Source organism: Aquarana catesbeiana, linkage group LG05 (genome assembly GCF_042186555.1).
Source record: "Aquarana catesbeiana isolate 2022-GZ linkage group LG05, ASM4218655v1, whole genome shotgun sequence".
Lineage (NCBI taxonomy): Eukaryota > Metazoa > Chordata > Amphibia > Anura > Ranidae > Aquarana > Aquarana catesbeiana.
The window spans coordinates 467532229-467555960 of record NC_133328.1 but is presented as its reverse complement, the minus strand read 5'-3'; the positions used below and the strand labels follow the sequence as shown (position 1 = coordinate 467555960).

The 23732-nt window shown below is 45.2% G+C and overlaps 1 protein-coding gene across 1 annotated transcript in view; it reads left to right on the top strand.

Annotated features, from left to right (window-relative positions):
• SMCHD1 (structural maintenance of chromosomes flexible hinge domain containing 1) overlaps nt 1-23732 on the top strand; it is a 622004-nt gene that overhangs the window by 197309 nt on the left and 400963 nt on the right. Inside the window, exons 11-12 of the mRNA XM_073631430.1 lie at nt 7618-7738; nt 20264-20447. Coding sequence (XP_073487531.1) covers nt 7618-7738; nt 20264-20447 — 305 coding nt within the window. The remainder of the gene's footprint in view (nt 1-7617; nt 7739-20263; nt 20448-23732) is intronic.

The following is a 23732-nucleotide window of genomic DNA, read 5'->3' as shown; positions in this document are numbered from 1 at the left end:
TGTAGACGCTATAACTTTTGCGCAAACCAATCAATATACGCTTATTGCGATTCTTTTTACCAAAAATATGTGGAATACATATCGCATAAACTGAGAAATTTTTTTTTTATGTTTTTTTGGGGGGATATTTAGTATAGCAAAAAGTAAAAAATGTTGCTTTTTTTCCTAAATTGACGCTCTTTTTTTTGTTTATAGCGCAAAAAATAAAAATCGCTAAGGTGATCAAATACCACCAAAAGAAAGCTCTATTTGTGGGGGAAAAAAAGGACATCAATTTTGTTTGGGTACAACTTCGTACAACCGGTCAATTGTCAGTTAAAGCGCCGCAGTGCCGTATCGCAAAAAATGGTCTGGTCAGGAAGGGGGCAAATCCTTCCGGGGCTGAAGTGGTAAAGATCATGTGCGTGTAAAGGCAGGTGTCCCAATACTTTTGAGAACATAGTGTATCTCGTCTGTTGTTTTCAGAGTGGATTCAATGTTTTGTTTCCTGGCCAAATAGACGGTTATTGATTTTTACCACTGCAAGAATTAATTGTTTTTTTAAACCTTACATATTAACTAAATTCTACATCACGCTTTTTTTCGGTTTAAGGCCCGTTTCACACTGATGCCTTGTGAATTTAGTACAATTTTGGCCCGATTGCGTTGCGAATCTTCTTTGCGAATTCATTACGTGTTTGTTGCGAATTTACTGTGATTCTACTGGAATTAGTTGTCATTTTGGGAGGTGACTGCGATTTCACGTTTGTCCAATGAAACCCAGTGTTATGCTGACGTAAAAATAGCTGTATAAACTTCCTGTTCTCTTCCTGGTTTTTGTGGAGTGTGTAGAGAGGAGCGTGGGATAGTGTGTCAGAATGTAGCATTCATTGGCTTTGGTTATGGCAGCAGTAGTTACTGCTACTGCTACAGTCATTATAAATAAGAAGAAAGCCAGGCTGAGGAGGAGGAGGACTGATAACGAAGAAAAATTGCTCCTGCGCACAAGTGGATGACCAGACAAGTAGTGTATAGCCACAGGCCTTGCTGCCGTCAAGGATGGGGAATCCTAACAGTCAACAAGAGAAAAGAAAGAAAGGGCGCACCAGCCATGTGAATTATCCTTTGGATGTAAATTTATTAAACCAATAATAAAAAGAAACTACTCACAAACAGTTGTGGAAGATCTCACAGTGTAAAAAGTCTTTGACTAACAGCATGCAGTCTAGGATGAGCGGAGCCCTCCAGAGGTCACAGATGAACTCGCAGAGATCACTGTTAACTGGCGCATTTCGAGGGGAACAGCCCCTCTTCCTTAGAGCTAAAACTCTGTCATTGAATGTTCTTGTATAATATATGAGAACATTCAGTGACAGGCAGACTTTTAGCTTGAAGAAGAAGGGATACACTCAAAATTAGTTACAGTCTGCAGAACGCTGGGACACCTGTTTGTTCTTGGGAGCCTGACGCCCATCTCCTGTGGGTGGGGTTGCGAGAGGTGATTGCTGGGCAGCCGGTGGCACTGCTAGGTTCTCCACGGGCTTCTACCTTTCTACCCGCTGCTTGCCTTTTAGCATGGAGGGATAAAGCTGCAGACATTGGCCGTCCTTTCGGCGATATCCTGTGGGTGACTCAGAAAACTGTGTAAAAAATTGTAAATGGAGGTATGGCGCTTCCTTGTGGGGTGTATAAATGATAATAATGTGACTGATATGAACTATACCATACACAAACAGTGATTAAATACTCATACTAAATGACCCCATAAATGATAAATCAAAATACATGTGATAAAAAACGTGATAAAGACCCTTATTAAATACCATACACCTATGTAACACAGGTAATAACAGAAAATAACCACTAGGTGTAGCTGCTGATACACTATGCAGCTAATGTGATGAATCCAACATATATGTATGCAAAAAAGTGAATGACAGTGCAATCAAATCCAAAAAATAAAATTAAAGAGTTAAAAAAATTATATACCCAAATGATCTAAAAAATGTGTAAAAAACATATATGAATAAAAATAAAAAGCACAAAAAAGTCTGTCACAAGTGATACGTCCCAAACTGCAAATAGCAGAAAAAGAAAAAAGTTCCAAGAGCTTAGTGACTGTGCCCTTATAGATGAAAATCCGTGACTTCTGTGCTCCCCTTTTAGCTCCCCACTCACCGGCTCCCACTACCCCTGCAGGGGTAACAGGCACTTTAAGATCCCAATCCCGTCCTCTTGGCCGATATCCCGTGGTCACTGAGATAGGATGTCCTCTCTCCCAGCCGTTTCCAGATTACCTCTTTATACCACCTCCCTTTATTCTCCTCCCTCCCTTTTGCCCTCCTTTTTCTTTTTTCTTTTATCTTTTCTCCCTCTTTTTGTCCTAAGCGCAGAGTTTGTGTGTTTTTGTTCTGACTCAGAAACCTGGTCTCCCTTTTTCAACACCTACATTTGGTAGGGATAAGATGTATTCCTTCCTCTACCTGTTGTGGTTTGGGGTGTTTGGTGCCCCAGCTAGATGTCAGTGTGGCTGCTTGGTTTTTGTAGCCAGTGAGAGGGCTTGGCCTGTGTTCATCCGGGCCCCCCTGTGAGTGTATGCACTGCATAGTCTGGCTGCTGCTGTGGAGGTGGCTATCACCTTGCTGATCCTCACGTTTTACTAGTGCCATTCCCCTTTGCGGGTTCCTTCTACAAAAATGGACAGACATGGCATTTGCGATTCTGGGAAGGACCTTACCCCCTTCCGGGGTACTGCTGACAGATGGATGGATCAGTCGCCCGCTCTCGGTCACTGTTTTTGCCCTTCTGCTGGATTTGACCATGGCTTTGCTTTCACTACCACTCACCACGTAGTAGTAGCCTTGCACCTGCACTTACACCCTGGTCTGGATTAAAACCGATCTCCCTTAACTCTGCTGACCAAATGAACCGACTGGTTCTGGTCCTGAAGTGAGGGTGTGCTGTGTCTTGGATATGGCCCTTTGCCATCCATGTTCCGGCTGTGATGCTCTGATTAATTTTCTAGCTGGAAAGTTGATCTACAGTCCATACGTCTATGAAAACCCAGGCCAGTCTACCCTTCTAGGGTGTATTGCCCCTCTGTGCCTCCCTTGTCGACATTTTTTGGGGACTTTATGGGAGGGTATATTACCCGTTTTCCACAATCCAGCATTGGTAAGGAGTTGTGCTGCAAGCGCACCAGGCTCCTCGAGCAGAGAATCCCAGCCCCTCTAGGCTACCACGGGTGGCACAATCGATCCTAAGCTTCCAAGCCCGCAGACAACTCGTTGGCGAAGGTTTGTCCCCACCTGTTTACCAGGTGGAATGTTGCCTTGGGGGTTCGCACATCTGTGGGCTTGGGCATACATACTGTTTTTTTTGTTGAAAGGCACATTGAAATTACTCTCGGGTAACCTGGTTCTTTCCTTTGTATCCTCATCTCTCCCCGTCTCATCTGCAGGTTCTTTACCTGGCAGTGCGGGATCTGCTTTTCCAGGGAGTGCTAGCCCCAGTCACTGGCCTGGAGAAGTTTCAAGGGTTTTTACTTCATTTTAGTTACGGTTTCACAGAAGGAAAGAGTTCGTCTCATCCAGGATTTCTAGGCCCTGGAAGGCTAAGTAGTGGTGCAAGATGCAAGGTCTGTTTGGTTGCGGCCCCCTTCTGCAGGGGGATTGCCTGGTTCCCATAAATGTCAAGGCTGCGTAGGCTGTGTACTTGCACCTCCCTCTCTGTGCTGGGAAACAACACTTCTTATTCTTTGTTACCAACGACACACATTCCCAGTTTGCGGCGCTCCCCTTGGCCTGGCCTCCACACTTTGGGCTTTACCAGACAATGGGGTCTTGTCCTCAATGGGCAGATGGACGTTCCTCTCCTCTGAACAGGGTCTCGTGCAGCGCTGATGGATGAAGTGGCATTCATGGCACACATTCTGCAGGTCTTTCTTGCTATCCTGCATATTGGTTCTGGGTCTTGTGATATCCACCTTTGTGGCCATCCTGTGTGCACAATGCCACACAAAGGATCCACAGAAAGAAAAATCTTGTCCAAGTGGGACATGTCCTCCCTGTCCTTGGACATTCAGAGTGCCTGGTCCAGGGCCCTTCTGGTCTGGTGACTGTGCTCTTTCTTGCTCTGGCCGGGATGTCCTATTCTTCACTTGCATGGATAGGGGTCACTACGGATGCCAGTCTGGCGGGTCGAGGTTGGCTCAAAGCCGCTCGATGTCAGAGGAGACTTGACTTCCACTCAGTGTCCTGGAGCTTCAGGAGATCAGGCTTTATCCACTGCAATTGACAGGTTCTTCATGGGCACCTCGTATGGATTCAATCAGACAGCGCTACAGTGGTGGACTATGTCAACCATCAAGGTGGCACGAAAAGTGTGGCAGTGGCGCATTGGAGACCTCCAGATTCCCTCAGTGGGCAGATCTTCACATGCTGGCAGTCTTGCTGTGTACATTCCAGGCGTGAAAGCACGGGCTGACACTTACCTCAGTTGTCTGCCACAGGATTGGGGAGAGGGATCCCTATATCCAGGTGTGTTTCGACAGCTTGGTCTGCAGTGGGACACTCCTGGAGTCCCATCTCACCAGGAGAGGTACCAAGGTTGTGGTGGGAGCGAGGGATCCTTTGACTGATGCGTTGGACGCCCGGTGGATACTATCGAGCCTGTATTGCCTTATTTATGCCTTTCCTCCTCTCCGGCTTCTTGTCTGCTTCACAGGTTAGAGGCTGATGGAGTTCCAGTTGTCTTGGTAAACCCAAATTGGCCTGGTCATCCAAGGTACTCCACTGTGGTGCAACTGGTCATGGACACATTTTGGTGGATGCCCCTAGGAGCAGTTTTTCTGTCCCAAGAGACGATCTGCCACCCTACTTTACCATTGCTGGCTTGGCGACTTTTAAACACCAGATTCAGAGAGACAGAGTTGTTAGACTTGATGATTTCTCACGTGCTGTATCCCCATAAATCTGCCTCCTGGACATTTTATCATCGCACTTGACAGCTTATTTTTTGTGGTGCGAGGCTTCAGGTGCTCCATGTTTTTTTTTTTTTTGGTGGTTCGGATTTTGGCCTTGTTCCAACAGGGCGTTGAGTACAGCCTTGCCTTTAATATCATTACGGGTCAGGTCTCTGTCCTTGCGGTCTTGTTTGTCAAACATTTGGCTATGCCTCCTTTGCTCGATGCCTTAATACTAGGGGTTTGTCACGTGGTACCCCTTGTGCGTTCTCTGTTGCCCCCAGGGGATCTGAACCTGGTTCCTTTGGTCCTTCAGAGGCCTTCCTTTGAGAACATTAAGGAAATTCCCTAGTGTACGCACTCTCTCAGAAGGTCATCTTTTTTCTATTGCAATCATTGCTGGGTGTATGAGGTACCGACTTTGCCTTCTTAGTCTCCTTGTTTAGGCTTTCACAGGGATTAAATGGTTCTCCACCCATGTCCTTCCGAAGGTAGTATCCAATTTTCATTTGAATGGGGACATTGTCCTTCCTTTTTTATGTTCCATCCTTCCCACTATATGGAGGTTTCACTGCAATCATTGGCTGTGGGGGGGTCTGTGTGTACCTGTGTGCGTTGGCTTCCTCCTGGAAGTCAGATTCTTGGTTTGTGAAACTGATGGTCTGCAAAAAGGCTTGGCAGCCTTCCCTGCTACCTTTCCTCAGTGGGTCAGGCAGACAGTGGTTCCAGCTTATGGCATTAAGAGTAGGGATTCTCCCTTCTCTGTTACGGCGCACTCTGTTGGGCGATTAGTGTCTCCTGGGGTTCCGATGTCAGGCATCTGTGTCCTAAGTTTGCAAGACTCCTCCCTGGTCACCTGTTCATACTTTTCCATATTCAACTGCTTGTTTTTTTTTTGCATCTTTTGGATGCTTCCTTTGGCCACAAGTTTTTTTGCAGGTGGCTTTTTGATGTGCCCAGTTTCCCCTGTGGGAGGTTCCTTTCGGTGGGTTGCCTGTTTTTGTATCTGGCTTCTTTTTTATTTTTCCACCTCTTTGAAGCACTGCCTTTGATGTCCCTGTGGTCAAGACTGAAGACAAGCTGTGTCCGTCAATGAACATAAGAGATGATGGGATTTTTTTGTTACTTTTATGTCTTGTACTGTTTGGTGATAGCTGGCTTGCCTATCGTGAGAGGGGGTTTACACCTCCTAGGCGGTGCTGTGTTCTTTTTCTGCCTTGTGTCTTGCTTCTGTATGTGGTGCTATAACCTTTGGTCAAGACGGAAGAGAAGCTGTGTTCGTCAGTGAACTCAAAGAAAGCGATTTTACAGTGACTAACAAAAAAAAATCTTATTTTTTTAGTTGCCATGCATTGGGAAACTGCTCACAAATGCACCCAGCACATCTGGTGTGAAAGAACCCTTAAAAATGAACTGCATTCACAGCGCATTGGTGTGACGTGTTCCATGGTATTTAAAGTAGGGTTGCACCGATACCACCTTTTTAAGAACGACTACAAATACTTGGTATTGGCACCGATACTAGTATTGGTGCAACCCTAATTTAAAGGGATTGTAAGATATCGGGGGGTGGGGAGGGATTCAGCTCAAGTGTAGTATGCAATTTGAAGAAACACATGTCCATCCAGACTGCATTTTAAGGGCATGACAGCCCACTTTTATTTAAAGTAAACAAAAAGTTCTAATCAAACAATAATCTTCCCTCGCAGGGGGTTCCACCATCATTGTATAAACACACACGTCATGGTTATTTAGCCTCCTGGCTTACCTACTGTTGATACAGCTGCTTCGGCCTCACACCTAGGCCATAGGTCTGTTCCTCAGACTTGTATGCTTGGGTCAAGCTCTCTCCTAGCTTACCCAGAGTTCAAACTGCCACCTGCAGTCTCTCTAAAGAACATGGGTGTCTTCCCAAAACACACACACAGACACCTGTCTATAGGGCAGAGTCCTCCTGACTCCTCACTTTCAGCTTCGTGCTGTTCAGTTGCGGGCCATGTCTGCCTGCTACAGACGTGCATACACAGGCTACCACCTGCAGCCTTAGACTCCAAGACCTCTTGTCTCTCTCCTGGAGCCGTCTCCTACTGGGACCCTCCCGACCTCCTAGGCCAGACTTCCTGTCTGCCGGGCAGGGCTGTCTTCAAGTCTGAGCCCTGAGCTCTCTTCTTAAGCCCCGGTTCACACAGGGGCGGCACGACTTGCAGGTCGCCTCACCGAGGCGACCTGCACACGACTTCCACGGCGACTTGCAAAACGACTTCTGTATAGAAGTCTATGCAAGTCGCCTCAAGTCGCCCCCAAAGTAGTACAGGAACCTTTTTCTAAGTCGGAGCGACGCAAGTCGCTCCTATTAGAACGGTTCGGTAGTACAGAACGAGAGGCGACTTGTCAGGCGGCTAGGTCGCCTGACAAGTTGCCCCTGTGTGAACCGGCAGTAAGAGGAATATAAAACCAGCCCACAGGTGTGCAATCAGCATGCCTGTCTTTGTAAAAACCAAGCTGAAAATGCTAATATACACAGTGACACAGGGTTGCCTCTCCACAGGATACATTTGTCATGCGTTTTTTTTTCTATTTAAACACCAAAAGTGCATTAAAAACTGATCAATGTGAATAAGCCCTTTTCTTAAGTTAACATAAACTACTTCATTTCATGTTATGTTTTTCCATAGAAAATGAGGATGATGAATTTGATGATGACTGTATACCACTGGAGAATGATGCTCGAGGGAAAAGGCCAATCTTTGAATGTTTTTGGAATGGAAGACTTATTCCTTATACCACAATTCACAAGTAAGCATTGTAGTCTGCAATACCTATAAATCTACTTGAAGACTAGTGCCCTTTAGATTGTAAGCTCCATGAGCAGGGCTCTCCTATTCCTTCAGTATAGAACTGTGTTGTAATTGTATTGTCTCCCTTAATATTGTAAAGCAATGTGCAAACTGTTGGCGCTATAGAAATTCTGTATAATAATAATAGGCTAACCTTGTTTTTAATTTTTGTGTGCTACAGTATACAAAGAGTTGTACTTAAATATGTGTGCCCCAAAGTCAGATTACAGGTTTTTAAACCACTGCAGGAAGAAACGGAAATGTGACATGTCTGCCAACGTTGCAACATTAATTTTAATATATGACTAGGAAAAATAGACCCCAGCTAATAAAAACCTAAAGACTGAGGGAGTAGCATGTTGTTGAAAAGACTTGACAAAATGTTGTTTTAGAGTACAGTTTTTCAGTACATTGTTTTTCTTGCAGTAGAGATGTCAGAACTGAAAATCAGTAAAGCAAATTGTGAGTTCCCCACATCCCCTGATCTCCATTTTCAACTCTTCCCTCAAACTGAGCTACAGTATGTTTGGAATGTATCCAAGTTACAGTGTAAGCTTTTAAAACTTGGTGCTAAAATTCAACCACTCAGAGCTTAGTCTCAGGTGGATGACCAGGTGTTGCATTACTCCATTGATTGCACACGTTACCGCCACTTCCACCTAGGTATTTAATAAGGTCCTAATGCACTGCCCCTTTTTCCAGGAGGACTTTGCTAGGGGACAGTCTTCACCTGAGTGGCTGTATTCTTCTTCTAGACATGCATACCCTATATTCCACACCCTACTCCATGATTCCCCCACCGTGTAATACCCTCACCTGCAGCTGTTGTTTAAACCAAGTTAAAGGGAGCTATGGCAAAACATCGGGCAAATATTTGCCCTGCTAAAGGCCTGCACTTCACTCAACCTCAGAACAAGGTATTTTCTACATCTGTGTTAAAATTTCTTGGATAAATAGTGGGTTTAATACAGCCAGCCGTGTCCAGGGCTTCAAAACGCCAAGCCCCTTCTCCCATTTTTCTGTCTCTATGTGAGTCAGATTCTGATATGCATGCCCTGGATGGGACAAACACAGAAGGGAATGAGGATGATATAGAAGCAGTTTGAGGATTCTGCAGAAGATTTTTCTTTCCTACACTTACATCTGAAGCAGGAGCTTAAGGTAACAGGCTTGCTAATGTGGAGAAGCCCTACTGCTGTGCGCAAAAGCTTAGATACTAGAGAACTTGATTCTCCTCCATGTTGCCATGCCCCTTTGTGTACAAAGAGAACAAAATCTATCAAGATATTCCCTGTTTATTAACAAATAGAATGTGCAGTCTGTGACAATTGGATTACTCTATAAATGAATAGTTACTCCAAAAATCTTTGCCAAACTATATCCAGTGGAAAAGGAGTTAACTAAAAAGTTGTCTTTTACTGTAGTTGTTCTGCTGTCTTAGTCTTAAACATGTCACTGTACCAATTTAAGATGTTCTTTCAGCCAAAGATTCTGTAGATAGAAATTTTGAGATGCTCTTAAGGCTGAGTTCACACTTGAGAATGCAGCTGTTCACAGCAGGAGTCCGGTGCGTCTCCATTCACCGTTTCAGGTCCGATTTCAGCCCGAATTTTGGGCTGAATTTGGACCTGAAATGGACCAACAGACGCACAGGTCTCTTGTGCAAGTCACACTGGAGCCGCTGCGGAGATGTGTGAACTGGCTGCACAGAGAGTCGGTCACAGTCTCCAGCTATGCATATTAGATGTAGTATGTCAAATTGCAGCAAACTAGACTAGGGCAATGAACAACACACATGATGACGTATTCCAGGACCATTCTTTACCAGTGCAATTACCTTTTGCTCTGCTCTTTTTTTGTGGATTCCCTAGAACATGTGATGACACAAATTTCCAGAATGGCTCTAATCTCCATTCACATGTGCAGAATCTTGTGATTAAAGTGTGGAGAGCTGAAGCAGCCCGCAATAATCTTCTCAAATGTTTGCACTTTTGAGGCAGACATCTTTTTGGGGAAGCACTTTACCAGTTAATCAAAAACGTCACAGAAGATTCCAAACCCCCTTCCTTAGTCCCCTCCTCTTCAAAAAACAGAGCAACTTATCGCTCTACCCAGGCTCCAACTTCAAAATCTAAATTCATCCCTTCCTTTCAGAGCCAGACTTGGGTCAAAATGCCCACCAAGCTTTCCACAAAGCCCGCTTCCGGATGAAGGGGCGCCCTCACAGGGTCACAGATGTCCTAGTCCTGTGGGTTCAATCAGTAGTTTTTAAGGGGTTCAAAATAGAGTTCAAAACTCTACCCCGTTACCCCTTTCTTCTCTCAAATTAACCAAAAACTGCCTAAGAACAGTCAAATTTGCAGGCCCTGAGCCATATCTTGTCTCAGTGCATAGTTGTGCCAGTAACTCCACAAGACAGGTTCAAAGGTTACTATTCAAACCTGTTCACAGTACCAAAGCTCAACAGAGGTATTTGTCTTATTCTGAACTTAATATGCTTCAATAAAATAGCCTTTAAATTCCAAAATTTCTTATGAAGTATAAAAGGTCAGTTATTGCCTGAGACGAGGGGAATATCTGGCATCCATAGACTTCTAAGATGCCTATCTGCGTATTGCCAAGTACAGTGCCTTGAAAAAGTATTCACACCCCTTGAAATTTTCCACATTTTGTCATGTTATAACCAAAAACATAAATGTATTTTATTGTAATTTTATGTGATAGACCAACACAAAGTGGCCAGGGCAGCCATCAGAAATTTTGGGGCCCCTTACACAGCTTTAGGCCTGGGCCTCCCTGGGCCTAACCACCAACATTCCCCAGGGCCCGCCCACTGGCTGTCCCACCGAATCCACCCACTGGCCGCCCCACCAAATCTCATCCTATATCCTCCTCCAGTCCCATCCCATGTCCTACTCCTCCTCCTCCTTCAGCCCATGTCCTCCTCCTCCTCCATCCCATGGCCTTCTACTCCTCCTGTCCCATTTCCCCCATCCCATGTGCTTCTTCTCCTCATTCCCATGTCCTCTTCCTCCTCCAGTCTCATCCCCCATCCCATGTCTTCCTCCTCCTTCTGTCCCATCCCCCATTCCATGTCCTCCTCCTCCTCATCATCCAGTACCATCCCATGTCCTCCTCCTCCATCCCATGTCCTCCTCCTCCATCCCATGTCCTCCTCCCCTAGTCTCATCCCATGTCCTCCTCCTCCAGTCCAATCCCATGCCCTCCTTCTCCAGTCCCATCCCATGTTCTCCTCCATCCCATGTCTTCCTCCTCATCCAGTCCCACCCCGTGTCCTCCTCCATCCCATGTCCTCATCTAGTCCCGTCCCATGTCCTCCTCCAGTCCCATCCCATGTCCTACAGCTCCTCCATCCCATGTCCTCCTCCTCCAGTCCCATCTCATGTTCTCCTCCATCCTTCTGTCCCATCCCCCATTCCATGTCCTCCTCCTCATCATCCAGTACCATCCCATGTCCTCCTCCTCCATCCCATGTCCTCCTCCTCCATCCCATGTCCTCCTCTCCTAGTCTCATCCCATGTCCTCCTCCTCCAGTCCAATCCCATGCCCTCCTTCTCCAGTCCCATCCCATGTTCTCCTCCATCCCATGTCTTCCTCCTCATCCAGTCCCGCCCCGTGTCCTCCTCCATCCCATGTCCTCATCTAGTCCCGTCCTATGTCCTCCTCCAGTCCCATCCCATGTCCTACAGCTCCTCCATCCCATGTCCTCCTCCTCCAGTCCCATCCCATGTTTTTCTCCATCCCATGTCCTCCACCTCCTTCATCCCATGTCCTCCTTCTCCAGTCCCATCTCATGTTCTCCTCCATCCCATGTCCTCCTCCAGTCCCTTTCCATGTCCTCCTCCATCCCATGTCATCCTCCAGTCCTATCCAATGTTCTCCTCCTCCTCCATCCCATGTCCTCCTCCTCCAGTCCTGCTTCTACAGTCCCGTCCCATGTCCTCCTCCTCCTCCATCCCACGTCCTCCAGTCACACCCCCCCCCCCCCATCCAATGTCCTCCTCCTCCCCCATCCTTGGTGACACCAAGACAGGAAGTGAGGGAAATCTCAGTAGGGACATAGTCAGCAATATACTGAGATTTCCCCTCAATTCCAGTCTATCCAGTAATTTAAATGTATAATATGAACATAATTTTGACATTCAAAGGCAACAATCACTCCCTGCTTGTGGGTCAGCACTGGATAAGCTCTGCCCAGCACATATCCTGCTGAAAGCAGCCAGCAGGATGCCATAGGTGAAGGCGTTCAGCCTACCCTTGGTGCCTGAACTGACCAGAATGATTAGGAAGCAAGGCATCCTTCTCTCAAAGACATCCTCTACTTAGCCAGCTGCTTCTCCCCCACATGCTCATTATCCTCCCGCGGGACCCCAGCTCTGCACTGCTGACAGGAGCTGAGGGGGAGGTTGAGAGCACTTTGCTGGGCTGAGCATGCAGCATGCCCCCAGAGTGACCAGTTCTGGCTCCTTCCCCTAACATTGCAGAGCCCACACACTCCTGTTGCCTGCAGTTACTTTCCCATCTGGAGCTTCGCCATTATCCTGCAGGGGTCACCTGTCCAGAGATTAAGGAGGAACAAGAGGGCAGTCTGTCTCCTGCTGGGGATTACGAGCTGCTGTCTGCTGACATGGTCCAGGTTCAGGCACGGTGTACACAGGCGAATGGGCATTTGTACCGCCCCCTCCTGGAGCCGGGCCCCTCAGAACGCCCGGGCCCCTTACATGTGTATGGGCTATACCCCCTGATGGCGGCCCTGAAAGTGGCACATAATTGTGAAGTGGATGGAAAATGATAAATGGTTTTCAAAATTTTTTGCAAATAAATATGTGAAAAGTGTGGCCTGCATTTGTATTCAGCCCACCTGAGTCAATACTTTGTAGAACCACTTTTCACTGCAATTAGAGCTGCAAGTCTTTTTGGGTATGTCTCTACCAGCTTTGCACATCTAGAGTGACATTTTTGCCCATTTGTCTTTGCAAAATAGCTCAAGCTCTGTCAGTTTTGATGGAGAGCGTCTGTGAACAGCAATTTTCAAGCCTTGCCACAGATTCTCAATTGGATTTAGGTCTAGACTTTGACTGGGCCATTCTAACACATGAATATGCTTTGATCTAAACCATTCAATTGTAGCTCTGGCTGTATGTTTAGGGTCGTTGTCCTGCTATAAGGTGAACCTCCGCCCCAGTCTCAAGTCTTTTTTGCTGACTTCAACAGGTTTTCTTCTAAGATTGCCCTGTATTTGGCTCTTCATCCATCTTCCCATCAACTCTGACCAGCTTCTCTGTACCTGCTGAAGAAAAGCATCCCCACAACCTGATGCTGCCACCACCAGGTTTCATCTTTGGGATGGTGTGTTCAGGGTTATGTGCAGTGTTAGTTTTCCGCTGCACATAGCATTTTGCTTTTAGGCCAAAAAGTTCAACTTTGGTCTCATCTGACCAGAGGACCTTCTTCCACATGTTTGCTGTGTCCCCCACATGGCTTCTTGCAAACTGCAAACGGGGCTTCTTATGGCTTTTATTCAACAATGGCTTTCTTCTTACCACTCTTCTATAAAGGCCAGATTTGTGAAGTGCACAACAAATATTTTTGTCCTGTGGATAGATTCTCCCACCTAAGCTGTGGATCTCTGCAGCTCCTCCAGAGTTACCATGGGCCTCTTGGCTGCTTCTCTGAATGCTCTTCTTGCCCGACCTGTCAATTTAGGTGGACAGTCATGTCTTGGTAGGTTTGCATTTATGCCATACTCTTTCCATTTTCGGATGATGGATTGAACAGTGCTCAGTGAGATGTTCAAAGCTTGGGATATTTTTTTTATAACCTAACCCTGCTTTAAACTTCACAACTTTATCCTTGACCTGTCTGGTGTGTTCCTTGGCCTTTATGATGCCATTTGCTCACTAAGGTTCTCTAACAAACATTTGAGGGCTTTACAGAACAGCTGTATTCATACTGAGATTAAATTACACACAGGTGGGCTATATTTACTAATTAGGTGACTTCTGAAGGCAATTGGTTCCACTAGATTTTAGTTAGGTGTATCAGAGTAAAGGGGGCGGAATACACATGCATGGCACACTTTTGAGATTTTTATTTGTAAAAAGTTGAAAAACATTTATAATTTTCCTTCCACTTCACAATTAAGTGCCACTTTGTGTTGGTCTATTGCATAAAATCCCGATAAAATACTTTTACGTTTTTGGTTGTAACATGACAAAATGTGGAAAATATATACATATGCAATAATGGATAAAGTGACAATAGTGAGGTAAAGTGCTTTAGTGCATAAAGATGATACACTAATTGAATCTCGTGAATCAAAGCCACATGATTAGATCATATAGTTCATTTCAAACATAGTAAAATCATAACATAATAATCCAAATGTATTAAGTGAATATATAAAGTGACAATATTGAAATAAAGTGCCATAGTGCGTGAGTTAATGCACTGACAATGAATCTCGTGAATCAAAATATCATAATAAAACCATAATGTCCATTTCAAACACAATAAAGTCTTGTACTGGTGATCCAACGGGTTCAAGTGTCCCCTCAAAGTGTGTGACCTCACAATTGAGTCCAGTCAAAACATGCTTGTGAACCACCTCTGGGTTCAGTGAATGCTGTGCTGCCCAGTAGCGCTGTCTCCACATGCATATGAAATATATATAAAGAGACTGGATAGCGTGATACAGTTTAGTATATAAAATGTATAAAAACAAAAAACCCCTCTCCAGGGTACTCACATTCTACAGGTGCTTCAGTGCACCACTCTACAGATAGCAGAAAAAAGCTGAGATCGTATGTCCCTCCGCCTTGAGACAGACCAGTCTTCTGCACTGTCCTGTTCCCTCCCCAATGCGTGTCGATACAGGGATATAACGTATCTTCCTCAGGGTGTTTGTAATTGGACGGTTGGCATGTCTGTTATAAATGATCTAATGGCGGCCATGTTCTTGTACATTGAGGACATTCTATCGTCCAGAGGCTCAATGTAACACAATAGTACTGTTGATCTTAGTAGCTTACCACCCATAGGGACCCACGACTAACTACAGAAGCCTAATATCTACTCCATCATGCCGTAGCCCTATATTGTGCAAACTGCATATATGAACCCAAATAGACAACAACATTAGTATTAATCTCAGGACGATGCTATGGAGCAGACATACTATCTCTTTACAATGTCATAGATAACAATGAACATATAACCATACAAAACCCAAAAATGTAAATTAAAAATTATTAATAAAAATGAAACAAATGCATAAAAATTAGTAGAATTGATATTAATAAAAATTTAGTAATGTATACCACCTCAAGCTGTCCCCCAAACCCCTTTCCCACCTGACACATGTACATGGGAAACAGACCTGAGGACATCAGTACTGATATATAACGTTAATGGATCCCATACCCTCTGACCATAATAGTTATTTATTAACCAGGGTAGATACAACACTAATCACGTACCATAATACAAATATAGTCTTAAGGCAGACCTAGGGCCAAAATATATACCCCAGTATACCTACCACCTTACCCATGTTAAATGTACCATATAAACTAAAGCTAAATAAATGGAAAAAAAACACCACTATGTATACCATATCCCCAATGGAGGAATGTGGTAAATGCTCCATAAATGTCCACTGTGAAACCATAGGATGGTCAACTCAAGATAATCCCTATAAGCAAATTCTAAATTAATTATTACTCAAAAACATTTTAAATCAAATTCTTTGTTCAGCCCCCCTGGCACCAAGAAACACAATTAGTCTCCCTTACATAATTAGAACCTCTCCAGTGACATTTTGGGGCCTCTATACCCCAGAATTGCATCCCTTCCGGGTTTTTGTTATGTTTATTTCTGAAGTGTACTGATAAATAATGTTTATCGAATCCATTGCAGATATTCATAACATGTTCCTCCATTCTAACCTTTAACACTTTTTGTTCTGCCTACATAGATTAAATTGCATGGGCATTTGATTGCATACACCACCCCTATGGTGTCACATGAGATAAAGTCCCTAATGGTGTACGGATGATTGGTATTAGGATTAATGAAGGATTTTAATTTTCTTACATTTTTTGGGACCCTTGTACAGCTCCAAACACCGACCGCAGCCATGAACATCAATGGCTTAGATGGGGGCGGTTCAAGGACATTGTGCACCAACCTGTCCTTTAAGTTAGGGGTTCGCTTATTAACAATCTTTGGTTTATCTGGTAAACTCCCTTTTAAATGTGCATCCTGCTTGAGGACCTCCCAGTATCTACTAATAATCTTTTCCTCATCCCTCTTTTGTAAATTATAATCAAGAACAATACAGGTACCCATATCCATATTAGTCTCTTTACTGATACTATTATCTTTTAACAGACTCTCTCTATCTACATCTTTGATCTTTTTCCTTTCAGCATCCAAAAAGTCAGGCTAATTTATCTGTTTGTGCTTCAAAATCTTCATTTCTCGTGCAATTCTTTTTTATTCACATAAATTGTCCTCTGGGGATATTATTTATTCAGGGTCTATAATGACAGCTAGTGGTAGGGATATATGAGTTGCGATCTGTTTCTTTTTAAGTAAGTTTTAGTTTCTATGCCCCTAAGAGTATTATAGATCTCTAAATCCAAGAAATGTACATTATCCTTACTGATATCCCATGTCAAATTAATATTTTGATCATTATCATTCATAGATTGTAATAAGATTTCTATGTCCTCAATATTCCCTTTCCATATCACCAATAAAGTGTCTGTACAGCATAATCCTCGGGTCCAAACGGTATAGAATTCCTCCTCCTCCCATTTTGCTATTTATAAATTTGCAACACTAGGTGCAAATTTGGCGCCCATCGCGACGCCTCTTATCTTTAAATAATAAATATTTTCATACCACAAATAATTAGGCTTTAAACAAAAACCCAAACTTTTCAAAAATGTTTTCCGCTGCTTCCGCTTTATATTGGTATTCTTTTTAAGTGCCCACTTAGGCCTCATGCACAGGAGATGCCGGTGCAAACTCTGCTGAACACATGTTTTTAAAAGCTGAAACCGGCATTTAGAAACGCCCATTTTACCGCGTTTGCATGCTGCGTTTAGCTGCTTTTTACCGCGTTTGCGTCTAGAAGCGTCTGCAGAGCAGAGAATGACATTTTGCGACCCAACTTTGGGGCCCCATATCTCGGGGTCACTTAGTGCTAGGAACCCTAAATTTGGATATGTTTTATTGTTAGTCGAACTGTGTTAGCACACCAAATGTGTGGTTCCTAGCACCAAGTGACCCCGAGATATGGGGCCCCAAATTCGGGTCGCAAAATGTGAAGCACTTTAATGCAGCAGAGAATGACATTTTGTGACCCGAATTTTGGGCCCCATATCTCAAGGCCACTAGATGCTAGGAACCCCAAATCTAGATATGTTATAGTGTTAGTCCAACTGTGTTAGCACACCAAATTTGGGGTTCCTAGCACCAAGTGGCCCCAAAGTTGGGTCGTAAAATGTTCCTTTAAAAACACTTATAAACGCAAATGCGGCTAAACGCGGTACCGGCGTTTGGCGTCTGAAACGTGGAAAACGTTTGCGTCTGAACCCATTTTTTTTGCTTCTGGAAAAACAAGGTTAAACGCAACTGCCTAAAAACGAGACTGTGTACATGGACACATAGGATAAGATTGAATTGGTTCAGGGGCAGTTGAAAAATGTGTCCAACTGCCTCTGAACGTGTGTTTAACAGCGTCTCGTGTGCATGAGGCCTTAACTGCTCTTATGGCCCCCTGGTGGTCAATGTTGGCATATAGTGAAGCCACATAAAGAGACTAATACGGATATCGGTACCTTTATTGTTCTTGATTATAATTTACAAAATGGGGATGTGGAAAAATTAGTAGATACTGGGAGGTCCTCAAGCAGAATGCAAATTTAAAAGGGAGTTTACCAGATAAACCAAAGATTGTTTATAAGCGGGGGGCTGAACAAAGAATTTGATTAAAAATGTTTTTTGAAGAATAATTAATTTTACATATAGTTACATTGTAGGTGAGGTTGAAAAAAGACACAAGTCCATCAAGTCTAACCTATGTGTGTGATTATATGTCAGTATTACATTGTATATCCCTATATGATGCGGAAGTTCAGGTGCTTATCTCATAGTTTTTTGAAACTATCGATGCTCCCCGCTGAGACCACCGCCTGTGGAAGGAAATTCCACATCCTTGCCGCTCTTACAGTAAAAAACCCTCTACGTAGTTTAAGGTTAAACCTCTTTTCTTCTATTTTTAATGAGTGACCACATGTCTTGTTAAACTCCCTTCCGCGAAAAAGTTTTATCCCTATTGTGGGGTCACCAGTACGTTATTTATAGATTGAAATCATATCCCCTCTCAAGCGTCTCTTCTCCAGAGAGAATAAGTTCAGTGCTCGCAACCTTTCCTCATAACTAATATCCTTCAGACCCTTTATTAGCTTAGTTGCCCTTCTTTGTACTCGCTCCATTTCCAGTACATCCTTCCTGAGGACTGGTGCCCAGAACTGGACAGCATACTCTAGGTGCAGGAGAATTATCGGTTTATCTCTGGAGTTGATCCCCTTTTTAATGCATGCCAATATTCTGTTTCCTTTGTTAGCAGCAGCTTGGCATTGCATGCCATTGCTGAGCCTATCATCCTCTAGGACCTCCAGGTCCCTTTCCATCCTAGATTCCCGCAGAGGTGATTTGCTTAAAGGGATTATCTTGAGTTGGCCATTCTATGGTTTCACACTGGACATTTAGGCCAGTGTGAAACCATAGAATGGCCAACTCGTGCCTATATTCTAGGCACGAGCTTATGGGGCATAATCAATGCTAGCAGCTGTCCATATAGGAGTTTGTTATTTTCAGTAGTGGTAGCTCACAAGGTTTCTTTAATTTAGACTGTTTCCATCTCACCAGCCATTTTTGCTTTTTGCAGTGATAATTATTTCCTTTTTGTCGCACTACCTTTCAGCTTATCCCCACCATTGTGTTATAACTCGGGTATCCAGGTCACAGGTTATCTGGATGGCCTTTTCCTGAATGACACATCTTCTTTTCAGCTGTCTACAAATTTCCAGGCTTTCGGGCTGAGTGATCAGTTATTTAAAAATCATTGAGGGACATTCCTCAATAAGATTCTCTATGAGAGTCTTAGGCCTCTTTGTGGCTTCCTTCGAGGATGTACCATTCCTCCCAATCTTATTGGAGACCTCTCCAGCACAACATATTGTCAACCTGGAACAAGCATGCTCCTTCTCTCAACCTACCCATACTCCTATCCATCCAAGCAACGAGTTCTCTAACTCGCGGAATCTCCAACCCAGCCTTAACAATAGGAAAATCTTTCATTTTTTATGAATGAAATTAACGATTACAAATGCCCGTCTTTCAGGCTTGGTAGGAATGTTCAAGTCCCTCATTGTCCAAGAAGTTGGGGAGAGGCTGCAACAGTGGAAACAGGTTACATGTTCCACCCTTAAAACGGTTGGCACATATGACATGTTTCCAAAGATGAACTTATCCTTTAACTGGTAGTCTCTGAGAAATGTATCAGTTGCTTAGCTCTGTGTATGTCTGTGGAGCACAGAAATCAGAATGTCATGTAGTAATGCAGGCAGCTTCTACTGTACACATGTAAAATTCACAAATGGTTGCACTGTCCTAACCTGCTATATGTATACAGAGAGTATCACATTCCACAGTACATTCCAGAGATATTATTATTTTTTTGACTGTTCTGCTTCCGCAGTCTAAGCAACGCAAGTGTGGTCTCTATATCTGAACCAGTTGTGGTGAAATAGCTTAACTTAGACCCCTTTCACACTGGGGCGTTTTTCAGGTGCTTTTGGGCTGAAAATAGCGCCTGTAAAGTGCCTGAAAAATGCCTCCCCTGCAGCCCCATGTGAGAGCCTTGCACTTGCAGGACGTTAGAAAGAGCCTAACTTGTGGGCTCTCGAACCAAGGCAGCGGCGCTTTGCAGGAGCTGTTAACCCTTTATTCGGCCGCTAGCGGGGGTTTAAAATGCCCCGCTAGAGGCCAAAAAGTGCCGCTATAACCGCGGTAAATCGCCACTAAAACTATCGGCACTTTACCGCTAACGCCTCCCCCCCCCCCCCGGCGTGAAAGTAGCCTTGCAGTCTTACTAACTTGGCATTCAGTGACTTGATCCTAATGACATCTTGCAGATTATAGAAAGCTTTAGTCCAAAACTTGTGCAGATCATATCAAATAAAGATCAGAAAAATCATAGTGTGTCTTCATAGTGTGTAATAGTGTGGTTCAGCAGAGTACAGTACATGTGGCGAATGGAAACTAAAGCATGAAGAAGGGTAGTACTAACCTCAAAAAGCATCCCCTAGCTACAGAATGAGGTAGGGACAACATTTTTTAAAGGCAGACAATACATGTGTAACATAATATTTGTATGGTTTCTTAACAGTTTTGATTGGTGTGCTGTCCCTAAAAAAAGAGGAATTATTCCATTTGAGTGCTATAATAGGATATCTGGAGTGTTATTTACAAATGACAAGTTTGGAGTCAGCACAAATAAACTGACTTTCTTAGATCTGGGATTAAAACTACAGGACAAAAACACACTTTTTACAAGGATATTAAATGGACAGGTGAGCAGCTTTTTTTTTTTTTTTTGTTTATTTTGTTTTTAATAACCATGAATTGTATTTCTTTGAATATTGCAGTTAGCAACAAATGTTGAGAGAATAAAGTACAGTAAAAATACAACCCTTTCGTTCCACCGTGGTATGATATAGCTGCCATGTGTAAAAACAGCCATGTAGATGAGATAAACCATGTCACCACCTATTTGCAGTATCAATAACAGAGTCAAGCATGCTAAATAAAAATCAGTCTGTGTTGCAATAAATGCAATTTAAAGTAGAACTACAGGCAACACCTTTTTTCATTTTGGGTAGAGTAATGCCGCGTACACACGGTCGGACTTTCTATCCTACTTGGTCCGGCACACTTTCCGACGGACTTTGTCCGCCAGGTGCGCCGGACTTTAAAACGGACGGACTTGCCCACACACGACCGGACTTTCCGGCGGGCTAAGTCCGCCTGTCTTTCCGACGGACTTTCGCCGGAGTTACGGCGGACTTTCAGAATGAACGGACTTGCCCACACACGGACAAGTCCGTTCATTTTGAACGTGACTCAGGTGTGACGGGACTAGAAAAGGAAGTCAATCTTGCCGCTTTTATCGGCGAGATTGACACCTTGCGAGCCCCGTCGCGGGGCATACCAGGCCCTTAGGTCTGGTATGGATTATAAAGGGAACCCCCTACGCCGAAAAAACGGCGTGGGGTCCCCCCTAAAATCCATACCAGACCCCGATCCGAGCACGCAGCCTGGCCGGTCAGGAAAGGGGTGGGGACGAGCGAGCGCCCCCCCCCCCCCTCCTGAACCGTACCAGGCCGCATGCCCTCAACATGGGGGGTGGGTGCTTTGGGGGAGGGGGGCGCCCTGCGGGGCCCCCCACCCCAAAGCACCTTGTCCCCATGTTGATGAGGACAAGGGCCTCTTCCCGACAACCCTGGCCGTTGGTTTTCGGGGTCTGCGGACGGGGGCTTATCGGAATCTGGGAGCCCCTTTAATAAGGGGGCCCCCAGATCCCGGCCCCCCACCCTATGTGAATGAGTATGGGGTACATGGTACCCCTACCCATTCACCTAGGGAAAAAGTGTAAGTAATAAAACACACTACACAGGTTTTTAAAATAGTTTATTAAACAGCTCCGGGGGGGGGGATCTTCCTCCGGCTTCGGGGGTCCCTCCGCTTCATCTTCTCCCGGCGTCCGGTTGGTTCTTCTCCCGGTGTTCCAGTTCTTCGGCCGGCTCCTCTGCTGTCTTCAGGTAGCTCTCTTGCCAGCAGAGGTCCGGACTCCTGGGCTTCTGGGCTTCTTCTCTTCTCTTCTCTTCTCCAGATGTTGACACGACGCTCTCTCCGGCTGGACTGCTCTCCGAGGGCTGCGTTGTGACTTATATAGGCGGAGACCCCGCCCACTTTTGATGTCACAGTCCCTGGGCATGCTGGGACTGTGACGTTTTAGGGGGCGTGGTCAACATCACCCAGTGACCAAGCCCCCTAAAACGTCACAGTCCCAGCATGCCCAGGGACTGTGACATCAAAAGGGGGCGGGGTCTCCACCTATATAAGTCACAACGCAGCCCTCGGAGAGCAGTCCAGCCGGAGAGAGCATCGTGTCAACATCTGGAGAAGAGAAGAGAAGAGAAGAAGCCCAGAAGCCCAGGAGTCCGGACCTCTGCTGGCAAGAGAGCTACCTGAAGACAGCAGAGGAGCCGGCCGAAGAACTGGAACACCGGGAGAAGAACCAACCGGACGCCGGGAGAAGATGAAGCGGAGGGACCCCCGAAGCCGGAGGAAGATCCCCCCCCCCGGAGCTGTTTAATAAACTATTTTAAAAACCTGTGTAGTGTGTTTTATTACTTACACTTTTTCCCTAGGTGAATGGGTAGGGGTACCATGTACCCCATACTCATTCACATAGGGTGGGGGGCCGGGATCTGGGGGCCCCCTTATTAAAGGGGCTCCCAGATTCCGATAAGCCCCCGCCCGCAGACCCCGACAACCAACGGCCAGGGTTGTCGGGAAGAGGCCCTTGTCCTCATCAACATGGGGACAAGGTGCTTTGGGGTGGGGGGCCCTGCAGGGCGCCCCCCTCCCCCAAAGCACCCACCCCCCATGTTGAGGGCATGCGGCCTGGTACGGTTCAGGAGGGGGGGGGGCGCTCGCTCGTCCCCACCCCCTTTCCTGACCGGCCAGGCTGCGTGCTCGGATCGGGGTCTGGTATGGATTTTAGGGGGGACCCCACGCCGTTTTTTCGGCGTAGGGGGTTCCCTTTATAATCCATACCAGACCTAAGGGCCTGGTATGCCCCGCGCTCGCCGCAATAGGAAAATGTGTTTTTCCTATTGCAGCGAGCGCGAGATGGAATACCCTGCCCTCGTGTCGTATCTGGTCCGTCGGACCAGCATACACACGAGCGGGCTTTCCGTCGGACCAGCACACACACGAGCGGACTTTCCGCCCGAAACTGAGTCCGGCGGAAAGATTTAAAACTTTCTTCAAATCTAGGTCCGGCGGGCTTTTGGGAAAAAGTCCGCCGGAAAAGTCCGCCGGCGCCTACACACGGGCGGATTGTCCGGCACACTCTGGTCCGCCGGACTAAGTATGCCGGAAAGTCCGACCGTGTGTACGCGGCATAAGAGAGATTTATAAACCCTGAAACAACCCAAAATGTGATATTTTCTTTTACTTTCACTACCAATGGTATATAGCAGGGATATGCAATTAGCGGACCTCCAGCTGTTGCAAAACTACAATTACCATCATGCCTCTGGGTTTCATGCTTGTGGCTGTCAGAGTCTTGCTATGCTTCATGGGACTTGTAGTTCTGTAGTTCCGCTAATTGTATATCCCTGGTTTATAGGAACAATAGAGAGGGTGAATCTCCCTAACAGAACACAGACAGCAATAAAAACTGACAGGTGTTCTAATCCCTCTCCCCTCTTTCCAAAACTAAAAAAAAAGTTTTGCCTTTAGATATACCGTACTTTACAACAATGGTGTATCAATGCTAAATATGTTTCTTTTCAGCATTGGTATGCTGTTTGTCATTTATAGCTGCCCAGAATGTTTTTTTTTATCTTGCATGTTGTGCTTTGTTAAAAATGCTACAATTAACCACTTGCATAATTGGCACTTAAACCCCCCTCCTGCCCAGACCAATTTTCAGCTTTCAGCGCTGTCACTCTTTGAATGACAATTGCGTGGTCATACAACACTGTACCCAAATTAAATTTTTTTTTTTTTTTTTCACACAAATAGAACTTTCTTTTGGTGGTATTTAATCACCACTGGGGTTTTTA